The sequence below is a fragment of the Cucumis melo genome, chromosome 8, assembly GCF_025177605.1.
Source record: "Cucumis melo cultivar AY chromosome 8, USDA_Cmelo_AY_1.0, whole genome shotgun sequence".
Lineage (NCBI taxonomy): Eukaryota > Viridiplantae > Streptophyta > Magnoliopsida > Cucurbitales > Cucurbitaceae > Cucumis > Cucumis melo.
In genome coordinates this window covers 32944859-32968005 of record NC_066864.1, presented here as the reverse complement: position 1 = coordinate 32968005, position 23147 = coordinate 32944859, and the positions used below count along the sequence as shown (strand labels likewise).

Here is a 23147-nt window from a genome sequence, read left to right as displayed (position 1 = left end):
AACTTTAGGGAAGGACAATTTGACCCACCAATTGGGTCTCAATTTGGCAATTTATTGATTTGAAAAATGACACTCCAGGGTAAAAGTTTGCGATAATTAATTTAACTATAACTTATAAACTTAAGTTTTTGGGTTGATTGGTGGTTTTAACATAGTATCGAGCAAAAGGCGTTGTGTTTGAACTTTTTAATGTTATTTTTTTAAAATCAATATTTTGGGCCCTTTACAAATTGTTCAATTGAGGGGGAGTTTAGAGTATTGATATAATTAAATTTAGTGTAATCGAAAAACAGTGACGTTTGAATATTCAGCTATTTGTAAATCTGTTCACTTTTCAAATGCTAGATGGCATTTATTCTTCTTGAGTTCCAGTTTGTTTACCATTTTAAATATATATATCAACAATGAAAGAGTCTTTTGAGTTTTTGCTCAAGGGGAAAAAATGAAATTGAACGATTTAAATATTCAAACGTGTACGCATACCCTCTTATCTACCGTTGTTCTCTTTATAAAAGGATTTAAATATTCTCACTGAATTCCGTAGTTTTCTTTCCACGTGATTTGTACACTTTTCTTGTTGGTCCCAAATGCCATAGAATATTGGATCATATAGAACACTTTAGAAGCACTCAACTCTAAATTGTGACTGAAATTGTTTCTTGTGTAGGATAATGGGGAGAAATTCACAAGCCTCTTAACTGCTATTGGTGCATATGCAGAAAGATTCTCTGCTGATCCAATCATTAGGAGAGTACTCTATTTATGGAAGAAGCTAGACAAAAATTAGTTATTGGTAATCAATTAATCTATGTCTCCACTTTGTTTCTTTTAAGTTTGGTTTTGTTGTGTGGTTGGAGATATCAGTAGAGCTTAGAAATCACATCATTCTTTTTTTTGAAAAAAATGAATACCCCTCTCCCCTTTTTCTTAATGTCCTTTTAACAAAGAAAATGTGAAACACAAGAAGTTTCAGCTTAATGAAATAACTCAAATGGGGTCTTCTCCCCTTGGATTGCTTCTTTGAACACTCCAATCATATGATTGATTCTTTGGAAGATGGAGGCATTTTTGTGGTTGTATATATATGTATATGTATATTAAATTTATCCTAACTCATTCACGTGAAAGATGGGTAATTTGACAATTGAAAGATGGTTCATCTAACAAGAATGGGTTACAAGTATACAGAGATAAATGACCTGCAAATTAATGATTTTACACTTTTCCTCTTGATTTAAATATTGTTGATTTAGAAGATGATACATCATGGATATGGTTTTCTGAAAATATAAAAGGATAGTTTTAGGGAATGAAAGGGATTAGTAATTATCTCTGATTAACATATTAGCATTCTGAATGTTATTATGATTGTTCTTTCTATTGTTGTGTACTGTGTATGATGCTTTATTGTAAAATATAAAGACGGCATATAAAGATTATTTGATTGAAAAGATATTTTATTATTGTGCATAAACTTATGCATCTGATAACTTTGAATTGAATATGAGATTGATGAAGTCTATATATCTTATTATTGAGAAATATATTAGCAAAGTTGGTTTTGGGAAGTGGGCTTGGGAATATTCTAGGATATAAAATAATTAATTATTACCAATATCGTGAAGGAGTCCATAGGGTTCCTTGCTGCATCAATTTCCATTAGACAATTACATTGGAATTGGTTTTGTAGATGATGTAAATTAAAGCATCTTCTATGAAGACTCTTTTTGACTAATTGGGCTAAGGGTGAGTTGTGACTTGTGCGAGCAACATAATCAAATCAACAAGTTTCACGGTGGGAAAATTATTTACCACTAATAATGGAGATATAGACAAACTATGAACGAAGTCCAATGATCATATAAATCAATTACAATGGTTTTTTATTTTTATTTTTTTCCTTATTTTGTTAATTATGTTTTGTTTATCTTGGTTGATTCTATTAGTACTGAAGAATTTAAAATTATTGACCGAGATAATCATATTGTGGTCAACATGATTTGTAAATCGTTAGTTGTCGTTCCTGGGATTTTGAGAAAATCTCATGAGCTCATCCATGTGTTTTCTTTGTAGTCTTAACTTGAATCCATATGCGTTTGCATCTAACTATTATTTGTTCGATATATTGTCATCAACTTTTTAAATTTAGTTTCATCCAAATGGAAATAATTCTTAGTGTTCCTATGCAAATGTGATTGTATGACCTTCAATTGCTAATACTCAAGCAAGAAGGTCTAGAAAATAAACATTATTGTCAATTGGTGAAGAGAGAAGCTAGAAGAAGGGACATTGTTGCCATCAAGTTGGTTACAGTCGTAGGATATGTAAATTTCTATCAATTGTACAATATGATGTATAGATATTGAAGTTTTTTGTCATGTGAATGAAGAGATATTGAAGTTTTTTGTCATGTGAATGAAGATTGAAGTTTATTGTTTACATGTTCTTATTGCTGATATCTGCCCTTCTCCGAGTGTTATGCATATTGGTCCTTTGATTCATTTAAGACAAACTCATATCTTTACAGATGTTTGACAAAGGGATTTGACGCGGTAGAGTTGAGTTGTAAACTTCCCTTCTTGTTTGATCCAAGGAGTTTATGGGTCAATATTTAAAAACGTTAATTTTATATTATATTAACTTATCATACTATGGGTTTAAGATTTCAAAATTTCACTTTTTATTCTAAACACTCCACTGTGTTATGCATTTTTAGTCTTTAAGAAAAATTAAATAATTAAATGTTCATTATCACACATTAAGAAAAATTAAATAATTAAATGGACTATTTCGCTTATAAAATTTGAGAGTTTGAATATTTGTAAAATTAAACGCATGTTAAATATGTTTGATAATAAAGTCATTTTCTTAAGAGTAAATGAGCAACGACGTAAAAGAGTTAAATTTAATAATTGTAATTAGAATGAGTAACTAGAAGCCTAGTACTAGGTTATTTTTAATAGTCATAAGTTTGTAGCTATTGAGAGCGAAAAAACACATGTAGATAGAGAGAGAAAGAGTTAGAACAATTGGGATTTTAGAAAGAAACATGTTCCATCTAGCATCGCTTTTCAGCCATTTCAGGGTCGATCCTTGGTTCGATTAAGCTAAATTTTTGATAACATATGGCACGAGGATATTCAATCTAGACGGTGGAGATTTTGTTTGGACTTACCTATAGTTAGACAAATGGGTAATTGGTTGTCAACGTCAAGTGAGATCTTTCTAACTACTTCATTATTATTTCGTTCGTTGCAGAGATTGTTAATCTTGAGATATGTATTGTGTACACCTCTAGTTGTAACTAGAAAGATTTTTGTTGTACCCATTGTTGATTATAGTAGAGATTTGGACTTAGGTATGTGGTTTTTTACTCCTCAAATCAAGAGGGGTTTTCAAAGTTAAAATTTCTTATGTTCACCCTTAATTAATAGAGTTGTTTCTAGTTGATTAATATTCTACTAGATTCACATAAGAATGGGATATTTGATCCAAAAATATAATGCTTATCTCATCAAAGTGGTATTAGAGTGTTGGTTAATTAATTTGATTGTCTTCTATTGAATATGGATATACTAATTCAGCTAAGATGTTTACCATTACTAATGGGTCAAAACAATTCCACAGGGTAAGGTAGTGGGCCCTTGTATGTTGTAGGAGTTGCTTTGGTACACCATCCATGGGCTAGCTGGCACGAGGTTAGGCTTCTTCTTCCTTGTATTGCCAAACTCTCGACCAAATGATGGTATTGTATGGGACATAGTTGTCATGAATATACTTAAATCACTCAAGGAGATGTATGGCGGATACAAGTCATATACAAGAATTCAACCTTGGTTGATTTCGATCACCAACATCACCCAATGTTAACAAAAGTCTATCAGGCTATAAATGTAGTTGACTTCCCCCACTCTGATTGGTGATTCTTTTTCGGATCAAGGACAAAATCCATGTGTGTGCCCTCCTTCCGTCATACCAATGTGGTATCTTCCTTCGTTTTGTTGGCTATCTCTCTACAAACACACATTGTCCTCCTTACTGAAGTTTATATGAATTTATAATTCTAAAAACATAATGAACTTACAATAGTTGAAGCGTTATGTGTGTTTGACGTATTTACATAATAATACTTACATTTAAAAGTATTGCTATGTATGTGGTCAACAATTTATCATATTAGATTATGTAATTAGATTAAGCCTATTATGCAATCTAATTAATGAAGGCTCTACATTCCTAATTAAGCATGAACTAAATGCTCATTTTAGATTGATTAAGGTTTAATGGTTACCCTAATTGAACTAGTATATAAAAGGTCTTAGACTATAGTCCTCAATATACCAAAACAATATGCAATCTTTCTTTATCAAGAGAAAGATCTCACTGAAGACATTCGGGTTTTAGTTGAGGAAGATAAATAGTGTCACGTCCCATCCCAAAAGTTACTTATTACAACCTTGTGGAGGCTTACCACCTAGACCTTCCACTCTCACCACACCGTGTAGTAAACGTTGAACGCCCGGTAAGCAGAACAACTTCTCCTTTCGTCCTCAACGCAAGGCTTTAAATGCTAAGCTTTCTTAATGCATCAGTGCAAAAACATCAATTTAAAATTCATTAACTTCATTTCAACAATTTTTTGTTCACTTTCACTGCTACACCATCAATTTCTCATCAGTTTTAGCTCAACACATGCTTCATAAAAGTTGTTAGAAATTAAAATGCCTTCCTAATTCAACCAAGCTCAAAACACCAGGCTGCTATCAAGAAATCTGAGAAACTAATATGCTTTCTTTCTTTCTTTTCCTCTTGCTACAGCTTTTGGTTCATGGGTTTTTACTTTCCTTGGAGCGAAAATGATGGAAGTGAAGAAGATGAAGAAGATGAAGAAGATTAAGAAATTACCTAAAGAGTCGATTTTCCTTTTCTCTTTTATTTTATTTTCTTTTTTTTATTATTATGTAACTAATCCACTAACACCAATTTGCTTTGCTTGGTGTCACAATCGTAACCCTTCAAACACGATTGTGCGGTACTTGTTCTACTCAGTCAACAAGTCAGCCGCTCAAAATTCGAAGTTCGCATACAAACTTGCGATATGATGTAGCATCTTTTCACGTTCTTGAGAAAATTATTTTATAAAACGTGAGAGAGAAAGGAAATCATTGAAAACATCATAAATGAAAGCATTGAAGACTATCAGTTGCAAAAAAAAAAAACTTAGTTTGCAAAGAGTACGACAAAGCTTGGTCAGGGATTCACAACTACTATGCCTTCCCTATAGTACATTTTAATATTTTTAGTCTTGGCAGACTTGTATATGAAAATGCCAAAATTTCACACTCTAGCTTGGCGACACAAAAATGAAAGCAATAGACTAAACAATAAAGAAAACATAAAGATAAGTAAATTGGGGGTATTTGGACATGCGGCCATAGGCAACCAACGCCTTGGACAAGCATGTTCGTGACATTCTCCCCCACCTAAACAGTTGACGTCCCTGTTGACTGGCGAAGGTTGAATTCTTCTATCTTCTGCATCCAGGCTTCTAGATCTTCAACAAGTTCCCAACTGGTTTCTTCCACAGGAAGGTTCTTCCACTTTACCAGATACTCGTGGATCCTTCATATGTGTCTTCTGCCTTTTCTTACTCGTTTAGCCAGAATTTCTTCAACATATTTGTCTTCTTTCTAACCAAGGTTGATGATTGGGCGAATTACGACATTCCACTGCAAGTCTTCGGTATCTTGATGGTAGGGCTTCAGGTTACTTCCATGAATTACTGGGCGGATTTTCATCCATGTGGGTAACGCTACTCTGTAAGATGTATTCCCTACCCTTTTCAACACTTCTATTGGTCCTTTGTACTTTCTGACAAGGCGCTGGTCTTTGCGTCCCCGAAATCTGATCTGTTCTGGTCGTAGTTTAACGAGTACCTGGTCCCCTGCCCGAAACACAAAGGGTCGTCGCTTCTTATCCCCCCACTTCTCATCCGTCGCGAGGCTTTCTCTAGATACACTTGGACGATGTCTGTTGTCTGTTTCCACTCATTCGTAAAATTATGGGCTTGGGGGTTCTTCCCTACATAGGGATGATCGACAAGGTGTGGCAATATAGGTTACCTACCAGAAACAATCTCAAATGAGCTTCTCCTAGTGGATGAACTCGTCTAAGCGTTGAAACAGAATTGGGCTACATCCAACAGTTGGACCCAATTCTTTTGCCTTGCATTTACAAAATGATGCAAATATTTCTCAAGCATGCAACTGAATCGCTCGGTCTGACCGTCAGTCTTGGGGTGGTAGCTTGAGGATATGTTCATACTCGTCCCCAAGAAGGTAAATAACTCCGTTTAGAAGAAGCCAATAAATCTACCATCATTGTCACTCACTATACTTATCGGGACTCCCCATAACTTAACGACATGTTTGAAGAACAATTGAGCCGTCAGTTCGGCTGAACATTGCTTGGTAGTGGAGATGAAAATGGTTTATTTTAAAAACCGATCAATGATGACAAAGATGACTTCAAAGTCACCTACCTTGGGAAGATGAGTGATGAAGTCCATAGAAACACTCTCTCAAGGTCTTATTGGAACTGATAGAGGGTCGAGAAGTCCGACAACCTTCACTTTCTCTACTTTATCCTGTTGACAAATGAGACATGTCTTTGTGTACTGCATGACATCATCTCTCATGTTTAGCCAAAAGTAGCCCTTCTTCAACAAAGCATACGTCCGCTGCCATCTGGGATGCCCAGCCTATAGAGTGTCGTAACACTCATGCAACAATTTCTTCCTCAAGTCCCCTACTTTAGGGACGTACAGTCGATTACCCTTTGTTACCAACAAGTTCTCATCAACCCAAAACTGTCTTGTTTTCTTCGCCTTAGCTAAATTCATGACATTCTGAGTGGAATGATCTTTCTGCAAGAACTCTCTCAAGACATCTCTAACTGACCCGTCAATCTTACTCGTTTGGAGATGAGCTAACATGCACATAGCTGCATGTTCATTTTTCTAACTTAGGACATCAGCAGCCCAATTGCTCGATCCCTTCTTATGTTCAAATTCGAAATCAAACTCAGCTAGAAATTCCTGTCATCTTGCTTGCTTCGAAGTCAACTTTGGCTAGTTAAAGAAATGGCAGGTTGCATTATTGTCCGCCTTCACCATAAATGAAAAACCTAGTAGGTATTTCTTCAGGCCCTCAAGCAATGTACTACTGCAAGCATCTCTTTTTTCAGATACTGTATACCACTTTTCAGCTGCATTTAGCTTTCGACTTTTGTATGCGATCGAGTGTCCATTCTGTAGGAGAACACCGCCCAACGCATAATTGAACGTATCCATCTCAACCTTGAAAGGTTTGGTCACATCAACAATTCCCAGAACTGGCCCCTCCATCATGACTTTCTTCAGGCCATCAAAGGTGGCTTGACACTCGAGGGTCCAACTCCATTGAACGTCTTTTTTCGGTAACTCAGTCAGCGAACTTGCTCGTTTGGAGAATCCCTCCACAAATCGTTGGTAATAATTTGCTAACCCGAGGAAGGAGCGTAATTCCAAAACTGATTTTGGTATTACCCAGTCACGTATCGCAGCAATCTTTCCTTCTTTCATCCCAATTCAACCACACTCTATTATATGGCCTAAGAAGTTTATCCATTCTTGTGCGAAGGAACATTTTTCTCTCTTGATATACAGTTGATTCTCCTTTCAATTTCTAAAAAATCCTTTAAAGGTGATCTATGTGTTCCTCCATGGTCGAGCTCTAGACCACTATATCATCGGTAGACTACTACAAACTTGTCAAGATATTCATAGAAGACCTGGTTCATCAATATACAAAAGGTTGCAGGGGCATTGGTAAGACCAAATGGCATTACGAGGAACTCAAACGCTCCATATCTGGTGACACAGATTGTCTTAGGCTCGTCTCCCTCTGCAATTCTTACTTGGTAATATCCCGACTGCAAGTCTAACTTCAAAAAATACTTTACCTCATGTAAGCGGTCAAACAAGTCAATAATTATGGGAAGTGGATATTTGTTGCGAATCGTGAGCTTGTTTAAGGCACGATAGTCGATACACAATCATAAACTCCCATCCTTCTTCTTTTGGAAAAGAATTAGGGCCCTATATGGAGCTTTTGCAGGCCTAATAAACCCTGCATTCAATAACTCATATAATTGTTTTTGAAGTTAAGCTAACTCCAAAGACGTCATATGATAGACATTCTTCGTAGGCGGTTTTTCTCCTGGCACTAACTCGATCTCATGATCAATCACCCTTCAAGGCGACAAAGACTTGGGCAAACTGCCAGGCATCACGTCACGGTACTTCTCTAGGACGCACAAAATGTCCTTGGGTACTGTCTCCCCCGGGTTCTTCGACGAATCAAGTGGAATTGGCATAAATGTTGGTTCATCTCGAGCTAGACCCTTCTTTAATTGCATGGCCTAAATCATTTTCAACCCGTTTGGCTGGCGAATTTCAGTCTGTACAACAGTAGAGGTAGATCCAGTAATCACCAAACATTTGGCAAAGGCATTGAGATCACATGATGTTCGAGTAGAAACTCCATTCCTAGTACCACATCAAAGTCATCAATTTTTACCACCACAAAATCTACGAGGCCGTTCCATCCTCCTAACCTTACCACCGTTTGTTTCACTAGTCCGACGATAGGTAGGGCAGCAGAATTCACGACTTTCATTTTTCCAGTATCCTTCTCCTAACGAAGATTTAATCGCTTAGCTTCTGCCTATGTTATAAAATTGTGGGTTACACCGGAATCAACCATAGTGCTTTTGATTAGTTTCTGGTTGATCTAGGTGTCAATATACATTAAGTCTCTTTTCACTGATGTACTTGTCTCCCCTACCTTCTTTTGAAGAGATGACAAGACTTTTAAGGCCCCCATTCGAGTGTTATCACCTTCCTCCGTCTGGTTCATTTTCCTCTTGGTTTGACCCAGTTTATCATATGAATCTGAGGCTAAGGAGGCGTGGAAGGCAAGCAGTTTTGCTCGGACATTCTCTGGCCAAGTGTGGTCTCTTACATATGAAACAATTGAGAGGATGATTGGACACATTCTGGTTATTTGGTCCTTGCCAGGTGTTTCCTATATTTTGTTGGTAGAGCCTGCGATCTCTATTAGGACGTTTGTCCCCTCCAACAGTTTTGGGAGAACTCGGACGATTGTTCTTATTTCCCCCAAACGTGGATGACGTCTCATGTTCTGAGAGTCATTATACAGGTCAAACAACCGCTTGGTCGCAGCGTACGCTGATGTGAGGTCTTGAACTCTTTGTTAATATAACTTTTTCTTTGCCCATAGCTTCAACCCTTCAACAAAATAGAATACTTTGTCTTTCTTGGACATATTACGTATGTCCAACATCAACTCTGCAAACTATTTTACATACTCACAAATATTACCAGTGTGTTTTAGTTTGTGTAACTTTTGTTGAGCGAAGATTTCAACATTCTTAGGAAAAAATTGCGAGCGGAGTTCTTTCTTCAAAGCATCCTAAATGTCTATCGTGCAATGTCCCTCTTGAATGTCAACATACCAGGACCTCCACCATAACTTGGCATCCTCAGATAGATGCATTGTCGCCAATGTGACTTTGTCTTTCTTTATAACCGTGTTCATGGCCCTAAAGTACTGCTCGATGTTAAAAATATAGTTCTCTAAGGTCTTTACATCCCTTGCCTCACAGAAGGGCTTAGGTTCCGAAATCTTTACTCTGCTAACTGGAATTGCTCCTCCAGTTAAAGCTTGGTTTGCCATTGTTCGCATTGTGAGATTTAGTCTCGTTTTCACATCTACGATTTCATTTCTAACGACATCAACGGTAGCTTGAAAATCCTCCAACATGCCGTTTATCATCTCCAAAAGTGTCTTTTGAGAGCTATCTAGCTCCAAGACACATTCCTCAATATGGGCAATAAAGCTCGTCAAACTGTCCCTAAGTTTGTGGCTACTAGTTCTTCCAACCTTTCCTTCTAGAGTGTCGACTCTTGCCAACAACTCTTGTATTGATAACCCTTTGACACGGTCAGCCAACGCATCGATCGTGACAGATTTCTCAGAAATTTCTTCGAGACGAGACTCTAAGAAGCGGATGGAGTCGGGAACATCCCTAGGTAGAGCATTTGCTCTTCCAGCTCTACCAGTCGGTCTTTCTGGGCCTTGTCCGATGGATTCATCGTCGACATATTTCAGTCTTATTGTCAATTAGTCGATTTGGCTCTGATACCATTTGTCACAATTGTAACCCTCAAAACACGATTATGTAGTACCATTTGAAGTCTGCGTCGCAATATGATGTAGACTCCCTTCACGTTCTTGAGAAAATTGTTTTATAAAACGTGAGAGAGAAAGAAAATCATTGAAAACATCATAAACAAAAGCATTGAAGACTGTCAATTGCAAAAAAAAAAATTAGTTTGCAAATAGTGCGATAAGGCTTGGTCGGGGATTCACAACTGCTATGTCTCCGCTATAGTACATTTTGAGATTTTTAGCCTTGGTAGACTTGCATATGAAAATACCAAAATTTCACACTCTAGCTTGGCGACACGAAAATGAAACAATAGACTAAACAATAAAAAAATAAAAATAAAAATAAAGACAAGGTAAATCGGAGGTATTTGGACATAACTCAAATTTCCTTCCAATTAAATATCCAACTGATGTTTTTTACTAGAATTTTCTTTCTTTTTTACTTTAACGTGTCAATATTAGCTTGAACTTAACTTAAAGTAAATGAGATAATTTACCAATATTATAAAAGGAAACAATGGTGAGGTTTACAGTTCTTACGGCTGCGGCGCTTGACCATCACCGACACGGATGCCACGACGTTGCTCCAAAATGGCAGTTTTTGTCTTTCGGTGCCGGACTTTTGAGAAATTACAAAATTGCCACCGTGATGTTTTGGCCCCTTTTGGCCCGAATTACGATTCGACACCCAAGCGGAACAGTTTCGGCAGCGGTGCGAGTTCTTCAATGAACTGGATGGTGCTGCTCAACCATCGCCGGCGTAACCCACGCACGAAGGAGGTTCCTTTCTTCTTCGACGGCGTTACGACGGCATCGCACCCACGAGCGTCGGCAACTTCAATTTCCGGCGAATTCCGGCGTTTGCCTTGAATGGTGGCGTGTGTAGCTTCTTCTCCCTTTCTTCTGGCGAGTCTACGCTCCAGCGGACTCAGATGTGAACTCCCACACAGTTTCAACATTGTTCCAGTGGCTGTTCTCCAGTTTGTACAAGATTCGACACTATCCCATTCTCAATCAACTTTAAATTAGTAACTGAACGCCTGCAAATTCTACAGGGTTAAGCATTTTTGAACACAAAGCTGAACTGTTCGATGCTGCTTGGTGGCATCCCGAAGGTACTGGTTCGCTCTAAACTCATTTCAAACTCATTTAAGTGTTGTAGTTTAGATCATAACTTTTGGACACTTTATGTTTATACCTTTGGATTGTTAGCAGATTCGTTTGAACACTTTTCAGCAATCACCAAAGCTCGTTTATGAGCTTTAGGTAGTAAAGCCTTGTTAAGCTTAATTTAGATTGGTGAACTCTCTTTCTCTCGAACTCTTGGAACTCTCTTTCTGTAGTTCGGCCTTGATTCAGAGTTTTGAAATTAAAAACTGAGGATGGTTGGGTTATAAAATATCTCCTGTACACTTGTTCACTTTTAAATTAGTACTTAGACATTTGAACTCAAGTTTGCCCTTTAATGGTTGTCTTTATTGTTTACGAACCATTAGCATTGTTCCAGGAGAATACAATATAGTAGAATTTTCCATGTTGAGTCTGTTTCTTGTGTGGTAGCATTCTGCAATATTGTGGTGATGCTCTAATCACTAGCATTTTGAGGAGATGTTATGTGATCTTGTGACTGAGGATGTTTATTTGTTGCTATGCTTGAATAACTTTATGATTAATATTGAGAGCATGTTTTTAATGGATCATGATTTAGAACCATGTTGTAGGTCACATGCTTTTCGGTGAGACTGTGTGAGAAAGAGGTACGAATGTCTCGTGCAATTATAAAAGAAAGTTGGGTGAATATCAAATGTGTCTTGAGTGAGTAATGAAGAAGCTCCAATATGCCATGCATAGTTTGAAAACAATTGCTGAAAGTGCTTCTCAAGACCTCCTTGAATACAATCGCTTGCTTGCTGAGCTCAAGCGTTCAAGTCGCTACATAGACTCTTTGCAACTCTTTACTCAGATCCATTCATCATATTGCTCCAATATCAAGCCTGACCACTACAATCTCTCCACTACACTCGCTGTTTGTGCCAACTTTCGTGACATTGCTTTCGGGTCTCAGCTCCATGGTTATGCTATTCGATCCGGGCTCAAATTCTACCCTCATGTTGCAAACACCGTTCTCTCACTTTATTCCAAAATAGAGGATTTTGTGTCTTTGAAAAGGGGATTCCAAGAGATTGAGAAACCAGATGTTTATTCTTGGACTACGCTGTTGTCAGCTTGTATGAAAATGGGTCATATTGAATATGCATCTGAGATGTTTGATATAATGCCAAAAGGTAATGTTGCATGTTGGAATGCTATGATAACTGGGAGTGCAGAAAGTGGACATGATTGGGTTGCCATGAACACCTTTTATGAAATGCACAAAATGGGTGTTAAGCCTGATAATTACTCTTTTGCTTGTATCTTGAGTTTGTGTACCAAGGAAATTGAAGATTTGGGAAGACAGGTCCATTCTTCAGTGATTAAAGCTGGATATCTTAGAAAAACTTCTGTGATTAATGCTTTGATTACTATGTATTTTAGTATTGAGAATCTTGAGGATGCCTATGAAGTTTTTGAGGGAACTGAATCTGAGGTTCATGATCAGATTACGTATAATGTAATGATAGATGGTTTGGTCTGCATAAGAAGGAATGAAGAGGCCTTGATTATGTTCAAGGATATGAAAAGGGCATGTCTAAGTCCTACTGAGCTCACCTTTGTAAGCATTATGAGCTCATGTTCAATTATACGGGTTGCCCAACAAGTACACTCCCAAGCCATTAAGCTAGGGTTTGAATCTTTTACTTTAGTAGGTAATTCGACCATAACCATGTACTCTTCTTGTGGGGAGTTTCAAGCAGCAAATGCAGTTTTCCAGATGCTAATAGAGAAAGATCTCATCTCATGGAATGCCATAATCTCGAGCTACGTCCAAGGAAATTTTGGCAAATCAGCTGTTCTTGCTTTTCTACAAATGCAGAGGACTGGAATTGGGCCAGATGAGTTCACCTTTGGAAGCTTATTAGGAGTTTCAGAGTTCATTGAGATACTGGAAATGGTTCATGCCTTTGTATATAAAAATGGGTTGATCCTCGTAATCGAAATTTTAAACGCATTAGTTTCTGCATACGCAAAGTGTAGGAAGGTTAAACAGTCTCATCAAGTATTTAGTGAAATCAATTCAAAAAATTTGATCTCTTGGAACACCGTCATTTATGGATTTCTGTTAAATGGGCTTCCATTCCAAGCATTGGAGCATTTTTCTAAGCTCATAATGTCAAAGCTCAAGCCAAGCACATTTACACTCAGCATTGTCTTGAGCATTTGTGCAAATATTTCAACCTTGGACATCGGAAAACAAATTCATGGGTACATTCTCAGATCGGGAAACTCTTCTGAAACTTCCCTATGCAATGGCCTTATTACAATGTATTCTAAATGTGGGCTGTTAGGTTGGTCTTTGAAAACTTTTAATGTCATGATTGAAAGGGATATTGTATCATGGAATTCTATAATATCTGCTTATGCGCAACATGGGCAGGGGAAGGAAGCTGTGCATTGTTTCAAGGCTATGCGAGACATGCCCTCAATCATGCCTGATCAGGCCACATTTACCACTATTCTTTCAGCTTGCAGCCATGCCGGATTAGTTGAGGAAGCCTGTCAGATTTTGGATACAATGTTGATAGATTATCATGTTGTCCCTAGTATGGATCAGTTATCTTGCATTGTCGACCTTATAGGTCGTTCAGGTTACATTGATCAGGCTGAAAGTGTAATCGAAAGTGCACAATATGGGGAGCATACACACGTTTGGTGGGCGTTGTTTAGTGCCTGTGCAGCTCATGAAAACTTAAGGCTGGGAAGAATTGTTGCGAGAATCCTTCTAGAGAAAGAACGGGAGAATCCATCTGTGTATGTGGTTTTGTCAAATATATATGCTAGTGCTGGGTGTTGGGAAGAAGCAGCCAATGTGAGGGAATTGATTAAGAAAACTGGTTCAATGAAACAACCAGGCTGCAGTTGGATCAGGTAATTGTTTCTTGCGTTTCTAAACTTCTTTTACAAAGGCTTGGTCCTTCATTGGGGTGGATTTGACATATTGTTTGTATGGTGGATTATGAAGTCAATTATGATTAAAGATCTAGTTTCCATGCCCATTTATTTCACTACAATTAGTTAAAAAAGTGATAGCTTTTTAATGAAAAAAGGGAAACACTGTTCAATGGTCAAGGGAAAGAAAAAAAAAGGAAAAAGAAAAAAGGAGAAAGCATAAAGGGTTGGCTGTGGATTTAAAAATATTGCCAGTCTGCATGCTCAATAAATTGTTGACGTTCAAATTTTCATATTTTTATGAGTAAATTTTCTACTCAAGTTGTTCAGCTAAGAGTTGAGGAAAGACCACGATCAAATCGACTACAAATAGGGAAATGCATTTGTCTTGGAGTTCATAGAGATCATACCTGATAATCGAGTGTGATTTGTTTGTCATAGATATTGAGCAATCAACCATCGGTGGTTGGAAACTCGAGACTACTCTTCTTAGAAGTATGAGGAAGAACGTCACACACAAGGTACGTTACACTATCCTTACTTTTGCTTAGCTCCATGCAAATATAAACTTAATTATCAGAGTGTAGCCCGAGCACCATACTATTTCTTGTTTTTGCATGCGTTATCGATAACTTTTTATTTGAGATAACACTATTGTGATTTAGCTAGGCCATCTGGCTAAATTTGTGCATGTCATGACGTCATTTGTGGTAACAAATTGTTTTCTAACATGTGACAACTCATTCTAATCTCGTGTCGTCCCATAAAGAGAATCTCGAGCTTGATCCCACAATGGCCATACTATTCTTGAATTTTATTGTTGGGTCTCTAATATTGATTTGGTGAAGAGTAATGTTGGTTTGTAGGTGAGCTGCTGTCAATGTTGAAGATCAAAGGACACGAACAAGTCAAGGAAGGCATTAGATGATGTTTAATTCAAGAGCAGGAAAGTAAAAGATCAGAAGAATGGACGAGAATAAAGCCTTAGACTTGGTATTCTTGGCCTATCATCTAAAAAATAAGATGAGAAAGTTCTTGATTTAATCTCCTTATGTTTTTGCTTTGCTTTGTACTCTACAAAAGTTTCATTATTTTTTTAATGTGGGGCAGATGGGTTTCGATAAAGATTCAAACAAAGAACCTGTGTAATTTTTTTTAAATCGTGCCAACAATTTTGGGAACTTTGTCTTCATTCCTTGACCTCTTGCTTCTAAGGTTGCTTTCTCTCAACCTCCCTCAACTAATGTGTTCCCATCCTTTCATGCAATTCACCTTTTCCCCTAGCCTTCTTCTCTGACAACCATAGCTCGACTTCTTCTGCCATTTCTAGTACCTTCGACCACTGTAACTCGGCTGCGACTACCATAACCAGCGTTTCCACTCTCATCAACCTCTCGTTAACTCCTTTCCGCGTAGTCAACAATGATTCAATCTACCAAGGTATTTACCATCCCAACCATTGATCTGCCAACATTTTTCTCCATCTCAGCCAACCATTTTGTGCTTCTTTAGCAAGAACCTTTTCCTCATTCGAGTCTTCACTTCTGGTCTCACAAGCAATCATTGTTGACCTTCCTCTAGTTTCTTCTTGGTCACTCTTCGTTGATCTGTTCACCATTTCTATGCAGCCATTGCAACCACGTTATCCTCAAGAGTTTACCTTTGACCATGCTAGTTTTCTTGGTTTCCTCTTCCTCTTGTTTTTATGTATCTCCGTTGGTATTAGGTATGTCTTTCCAACTTTCTTCCTCCACTCATGCTCGTGTTCCTTTTTCATCGTGCGAACATGCTCATCTCCTTGGCCATTTAAATTTGATAAGATCTCGATCACTCTCCAATTGATCTCTCTCCAAATGCCTTTGCTATGATATTTTTCTCTATCCTCGACCCTTCTCTGATTTTTCTTGCCTTCTTTTGTCTTGTTCTGATTTATCTTTGAAAACTTGCTTCGATTGTGTCCAACAATATCTGTCTCTATTTTAGGCATTTCTTTGACCAATGTTAGAGTTTCTTTTGATTCTTCGTCTTCCTTGTTTCCTTCACACGACTCATTCCCTAACATTGATGCAAAGGCATGAGGATCGATCAATAGCTTTCTAATCTTCTTTGTTGTGCACGGTTGTTCCACCATTTGGATGCTCAATTGCTCAACATTCGTAGCCAAGGATCTCAACTTTAATCACCAGCAATGTCTACACATTCGTACAAATTCCAGCAAATTCTTGATCAATCATATTTAATCGTTCTTCCATCCATTTTTGCACCATTTCTTTTGCTTCCCTCCCAGGTTGTTGCTCTAACTATTTGTAAGGATACTTCCTTAACAAGAATCAAGACCTAAAATATATTGAGGATTAAAGAAGAAACTGCAATATAATCCAAGTATAAAGGAACTTGGAACCTCTCTCTTGATTGCTCTCACCCAAGCCCTATATCACTCCACAAAATAGACTTCCTTTACTCAATCATCCTCTTACTATTTATACAACATCCAGTAACTAACTTTTCAAATAATGACCACCAATATATCCCTTAATATTGACATTACCCGTATCCAACAATGTAAAATCCATCGTCTATTATTCTACTTTTGTCATATGTGTTGGGGGAAACTTTGAATATAATATAAACTGAACACGTTAGTGTAAACCCAAGCTTTTTTCTTTTAAAACAGTGGTAAATTGTTCATTTATTTATTTAAGTTAAATTTAACTTAAGGTTGGCAAGCAAAGTAAATTGTAATTTTGAGTGAAAAAGTGAGGATGGCCACTAAAAGTGAGGGGAAAACTTGTGTCAAACGGTGAATTACAAGTGGAAGAGGTCGTGTTAGCTATGAAAGAAGTAAAGAAGCTGAAAACTTGTGTCAAACGGTGGAGCCACTTTTTCATCATTTTTCAACTTGCTTTCTTCAGGAAACTTTAAAGGGATAGCTTGAAGAAGGTGGATCTGGGCTGCCTTGAAGATCGTTGCTCGGGAAGCTAAAGCAAATTGAAAGAAATCAGCAAGCAAAGCAAAATTTCGGATCAATAAGTAGTAGACCGGTGTTTTGATAATTTTGAACTGTGGAAGCGGGGTTAGAAGCTAATATTGGTCAGGTTAGATATCTATTTTGATTACTAACAACTTTTATGAAAGATGCTCGAGCTGAAAATAAGGAAAAGCGATGAAATTGTAGGTAGAAGACAATGGACTAGTTAATTTGCGAATCTGGAGTAGTCTCTGATGTTGGAAGCGGTTTGAGCTGAAATTTTGAGGTTAGTAAGTTAAAGGTCTTCTCTATGAAGGATGAAAGTGCTGATTCTTGATCGAAATGGCTGGAATAATAAGGGACATTATTTTGTACAGGACTTTGGGTAAAACAGAACAAACTGGGTTTGAGGTTTTTTTCTTTCTTTTTTACCTTCTTTTTATCAATCCAAGCAATTCCAAAGCTCCAAATTTATAGGTTAATTAGTTAAGAGATTTCTTATGGGTTCTATGAAAGAAATTTGAGGTTATTTGGTGAGGCAATTTGGTTGAGGAATGAGGGAGATAAACCCGTTTTGGTGAATGGTTGTTGCTATAAAATTCATAGGTTTTATGCATGAGCAGTTCCTTTGCTTCGAGGAGGTCGACAACGTTTCAGATGTCCAATTTTTTAGGTAAACTTGTTCCAACTATGGGTTCTAGTTTATATAGGTTAGCTCGATTGATTTGGCTGTAAATGAGATGTAGAGATAACCAAAATCAAAATCTGTTAAACGAAATAAGGAATTTTTCTAAGCTAGAGGTTGAAGATAAGTCTTGTATGTCATTATTTGCTTACCACAAAAGTAAAATAAGAAGACTAGGAGGTTTAATTAGCCCATTGTAGTTTGAGGTCAAGAAGAGATTGGACAAATTTATAAATCCGAGAGTTCTAGATTCAATTAGTGAGTGATAAAATGAGTTTAAAAGTTGTTTTCCAAACATGTTTTAAAAGTTGAATGTTTTAAGCATGCCTTGAGTTCAAGTGTTTTCTTTGTACACTGATGTTTGAAAATTACTTTGAAAGCATGAGTTTAACATAGAATTTGAGAATGGTTGAAAGCGTGAGTGTGATTTTAGAAATGTTTTCAAGCGTTTAAGAATGAGATATAATTCAAGTGAGCATGATTTATGTTAAATAGCATTGAGCTAAAGATTTCTAGCATTTAAGCATAAGCTAAGTTGAGCTTGAGGTTTGAACAAGCATATTTATAGCAAAACATATTTTGAAAGTTTTTTGTGAGTTTTTTAGATTCTTATTAGTTGCATGATTGAGATATTGAGTTCAATGGTAGTTTATTATGCGTGCACACAAAGATGTTTCCATTGTGGATGTTGAGTTTACTCTATGACAACGATGCTATTGAGAGTGTTGGGCACTACTACACCAAGACGATGGTAGTACTAGGCATGCCTTACTACACTGTATAGATTATTGTATAGCTAGAGACATCGGAAGTACTGGGCGTGTCTACAACCTACAAAAGTCATGTGCTTGCTTTATTTTGTAATTGAATTGCAAAATTAATTCGTGAATGTCATGTTAGGTTCTAAGTATGCGATTCGAGTAGATGACTAGGCTAGAGTTATGCAATAAAAGGGACACAATCCTACCTATGTTTTGCTAACTTCATTAATTCAACATTTTAGTACAAGTTTTCATCTATCTTGTCCATGTGTAAGTGAAAAGAGAGGTTTCCTTGGTAAACTAGAGTTGGACATAGGGAATTGGTGATCCTAATGGGTTAATCGCGCGTTTTAACCTTATGTGGTATCTAACAGTATATTGATATGAACATTATGTATTTTCTGCTATGTATTTACACTACTGTGTGATGGGGTAGTAAGATAATGTTCATTTTCTGCTATGTATTTACACTACTGTGTGATGGGGTAGTAAGATAGAGGTGGCGATGAGATGAAATGAAATGTGAACTTCAGTATTAGGCGATGACATGTATTAATATTTAACTAATTAAGTGTAATGCAAGAATAATTTACATGTTGAGGTGATGCAAAGCATTTATTAACTTCAGAATAGTTGCTCGGTACTTTCGCCATACTTGCTTGCTTTTCAGAACCAAAATACTTGAAGTTAAAAGATACTTTGTATCTAATCTTTCTGAATGAATTACAAGCAACCTCTCGATGCCTTCGTCCCGCACACTCGCATATGTATGTTAAAGATATGTTTGGTGGCTAGAATGTATTGTTATAATCTCTTCACCACTTGTTTAGCTAAATTCGAGTCATCATGCGTCAAGTTGTCACTTTGTCTTTTTCTCAAATAGGACAAGACATAAATGGTTGCATTTAACTGAACAAGACAAATAACACAAACATCTAGATTCTCTAGTATTAATTATGTCTTTCGTAGTTTACACTGAAGAAATGGAATTCCCAAAGTGGAAGCGTATGAACATTGTGCAAATGAAATTCAACTTATAAAACCTAAAAACAACAATTCAGAGAAAAACAAAACTAAAACTTAAGCATGCATCAATGGGGGAAAAGGGAAAGAGAAACTAACCTTTGTAGGACTTCTAAGAAATCTTCTCAATTTTTCAAAAACACCACGAAGGCTTCTTCGTTATTTTCAAGGAAAGAATCTAATGGAGAGTTGTGAAGCTTTTGTAATTTTGGTGAGGGAAAAGTTTGGGAGATAATTTATTTTTCTTTTTGGAACACAGAGAACCAAGAGATTAGAATGATAATACGAATACCGAGTAATTTTGTATATCTCAACCAATTTAAGAGAGGTGGAGGAAAGTTATCAAAATAACTCTCACTCTCTACACGAGAGTTATTTTATTAATTAAATATATATTAATAAAATATAATTAATATAAATTTAATTTATATTAATATAATATAAGCAATGGTTTAGATCTCTCTTATAATCTATAGTGCTAATATGAATCAAATCCATATTAATTTAACTTATAGTTTATTTATGAATCTTATTCATATTATTATTATTATTTGAATCATATTCAAATATTAACTTCTCTCATAAAAACTTTATATTATAATATATTAAATATATTATATTAATTGTATCATATACAGTTTATTTCTTTTAATCAATTTGAAAAATTCAAATTAAACCAAAATAAATTTGATTCTTATTTATCCTTATTTAGCTAACAAGGAGATCTTATGGACCTACAGATTAAAGCTCCAATGAAATGAAGTTAATTAATTAAACTTTTTAATTAAATTAATCTCTATTTACTAACTATTAGTCATTCCACTAAAGATTAATAGTGACTAATAGTTGCACTCTTCTTATTGTAGATATATTTTTGTATCCATTAAATATTATCAATAGCGCAATGACCCTTCACAAAGTGCTCGTATGTACAGCTAGACCAAAAATTACCATTTTGCCCCTGTAATTACATCTAACTTCTTAAGTACCATTGATACCTATAATGAATAATAACTATAGTCTTACTATAACTGAACTTCTCTCAGGCTGAGAAAGGGTGTGGTGCCACATTGTTCAAGCCTTGGAATCAACCCTTAAGAGAGCAATTTCTCTACTTACTCTATCTATAGAGAAGGAGTGAATTCCTTCTTGTGTAGTTGTGTTCCCAGCTTTCCAATCAGACGAATTCCCAAAATGGTAGGCATATTGAGTCGGCGACATAGGTCACTCTCACCCATCCAAATCAAAGGACCGCCTTCATAGGCAGGAGTTCACAACTCACTCAGGATTCAGGTCAAGTCGCCTATAGTCATCCTGGTGAAATGTAGTCTCAACTAGTTACGGTGTTAATAAGAGAGACTATTCATTTCATGGTCTAGTTTTATACAAACTCTTTGTATAGAATACCCCGCTCTAATGTCTCGACATGAATGATTAAGATCAAATCATTTGTAGCATTTTAAAACAATTATAACAACTACAAAGCAGGTCGTATTCGTAGTGTCACCAGGATAAGGTATCCAACCTTATCTATTTACTACACACCATTTAGGTTATCACTTAAACATGATCCACTTGTATGTCTCCACATACATTTTTAGGTTACATAAGATAACCTTAGATGTTAGTTTATTGGTTTTGTGGGTTAATACAACTAAATGTCAAATAAAATAAAACACTTTATTTTATTCGATAAATAAAAATTTGTATAATATATACAATTACAAACTATAAGACCACGAGATTTAGGGCATCAACCCCAACATACACATGTTTACTTAAATGTAAGTGGAGGGGCGATATAAGAAAAAGAGAGAGTGAAAGTAGAATTGTATGACATTCATAATCAAATGTTTAGACCTCTCAACCATGGAGTTTTCATTACAAACTAATGTAGAAAAATTGCAAATGAAAATTCATAGAAGTGAGGCGAGTCGCAGAGTATGATTTCTAATACTCTTTGGCTTTGATTTTTGCCCTTTATATTAAGGGCAAGCAAAATGGGGATGTCTCTCTCTATGTTCTAAGCTCTCACCTAAAACAAAGGGAAGAGATGGAGGTTGGAAGCTTGGTCTCTGGTGAAGATTTTTGCATACCTTGTTCTTAAAGAGGTAGTCGCTATTTATAGGCAAGGTGTGATGGGACGTGACATAGGTTGGGCTTCATTTAATTTTCTGATAAAGTTGCTCTGAACCGTAGACGTCTTTTTCGTCCTTTTCTGACATTGGTGCCAACTAGCCAACCATTTTTGTCTGTTAGTGCTTAAGAACACCTAGCTTCATTCTGCTAGTCGCGTTGTCTCCACCCCTGACGTTTCGTCGCTAGGTTACTCTTCTGTTTATTTTCGAAAAGTTTACATAAAGACATGCAAAACGCAATAAACAAGGAGAAATACTTTTTGTAATCCATAATGTACAACCTAACCAATATATCTAATTTTCTACACGTTTTCCTCCTATTTTATGTGTTAAGGCCTCAATATTCTACCTAAAAGGCTACAATAACTTGTATTTCTACAAGTTATCAACATGCTAGTTATGTTTGAATATGAATTGCTTTGCTAGAGATTTCTTATTGGGAATTTATTAAGAGATTTCTTATTGAGATTATTTATATAATATGTTTTAGAAAGCATGTTTTTATTTAAAAGTTAGTCACGCACTGAGTTTTAGTTCACACTCTTCAAAATGCTTTCCCACTTTCAGTGAAGATCGTAGACCCGTAATGATAGAATTGCAGCCTCAAACTACTTGGATATGGCAGAACACTTAAATATTTGCTCTCAATTCAACTCAATAACAAAAGAAAGAAAGAAAGAAAGAAGATCGTAGACCTGTGATGATAGAACTGTAGCCTCAAACTACTTGGATATGGCAGAACACTTAGATATTTGCTCTCAATTCAACTTAATTTAGTCGTTATTTGATTGCAATCGAACATAGCTCATTCAAATTGAGGAAACTATAAATTTAACTTTAAAACATGTTAAATATGTTTTCAATTTAAAATTGCTTACAAATGAGCTTAATTTATACAATTGAATCCGTTTCATGTTTCAATATTCAATGATCTTCGATCTTAATCTTGAAAACAAGCATAACGGCAAAATTGAATAGTAAAGTTTAAATAGCCCTCCAATGAAAATCCTAATGCATTGTAAAAAAACTAAATTAATCCTACTTAAATGTTATAATTATATTATATTAATAGTATGATGCTTTAACGGTATATATCGCGAAGTCAATTAGTGGTAGTCAAATTTGAGGTCAAGTGGACCAATAACCAACAGAAGAATGCAAATCCTTATGCTAAACCAACCTCTAATGTGTTATAAATGTAATTGATAGAGATTGATCAACTAATCACCCGAA

The 23147-nt window shown here is 36.2% G+C and overlaps 2 protein-coding genes across 11 annotated transcripts in view; both read left to right on the top strand.

Annotated features, from left to right (window-relative positions):
• The window catches only part of LOC103491482 (uncharacterized), a 77387-nt gene extending 76368 nt beyond the window's left edge, over positions 1 to 1019 (top strand). The window contains exon 15 of the mRNA XM_008451454.3: positions 668 to 1019. Coding sequence (XP_008449676.1) covers positions 668 to 787 — 120 coding nt within the window. The 3' untranslated portion in view covers positions 788 to 1019. The remainder of the gene's footprint in view (positions 1 to 667) is intronic.
• Positions 1020 to 10867: 9848 nt separating this feature from the next.
• LOC103491437 (pentatricopeptide repeat-containing protein At3g49740) lies at positions 10868 to 22837 on the top strand. Of its 10 annotated transcripts, none has more exons than XR_007822965.1 (7): positions 10868 to 11272; positions 11348 to 11407; positions 12014 to 14318; positions 14662 to 14860; positions 15206 to 15332; positions 17252 to 17434; positions 17515 to 17923. XR_007822965.1 is itself a non-coding variant. In XM_017045151.2 (2 exons), exon 2 carries the CDS (start codon positions 12115 to 12117, stop codon positions 14320 to 14322), a length of 2208 nt encoding a protein of 735 aa, XP_016900640.1. In that variant the 5' UTR covers positions 10869 to 11407; positions 12014 to 12114. The 10 variants fall into 10 exon arrangements, 1 of the variants encoding a protein (XP_016900640.1); XR_007822966.1 differs by having other exon boundaries at positions 12001 to 14318; XR_007822968.1 differs by adding an exon at positions 22482 to 22837 and having other exon boundaries at positions 10869 to 11407; positions 17515 to 17593.
• Positions 22838 to 23147: the final 310 nt, after the last annotated feature.

Coding starts and splice junctions, on each gene's coding strand:
- LOC103491437 (XM_017045151.2), top strand. CDS start 12,115: ATGAAGAAGCTCCAATATGCCATGCATAGTTTGAAAACAATTGCTGAA.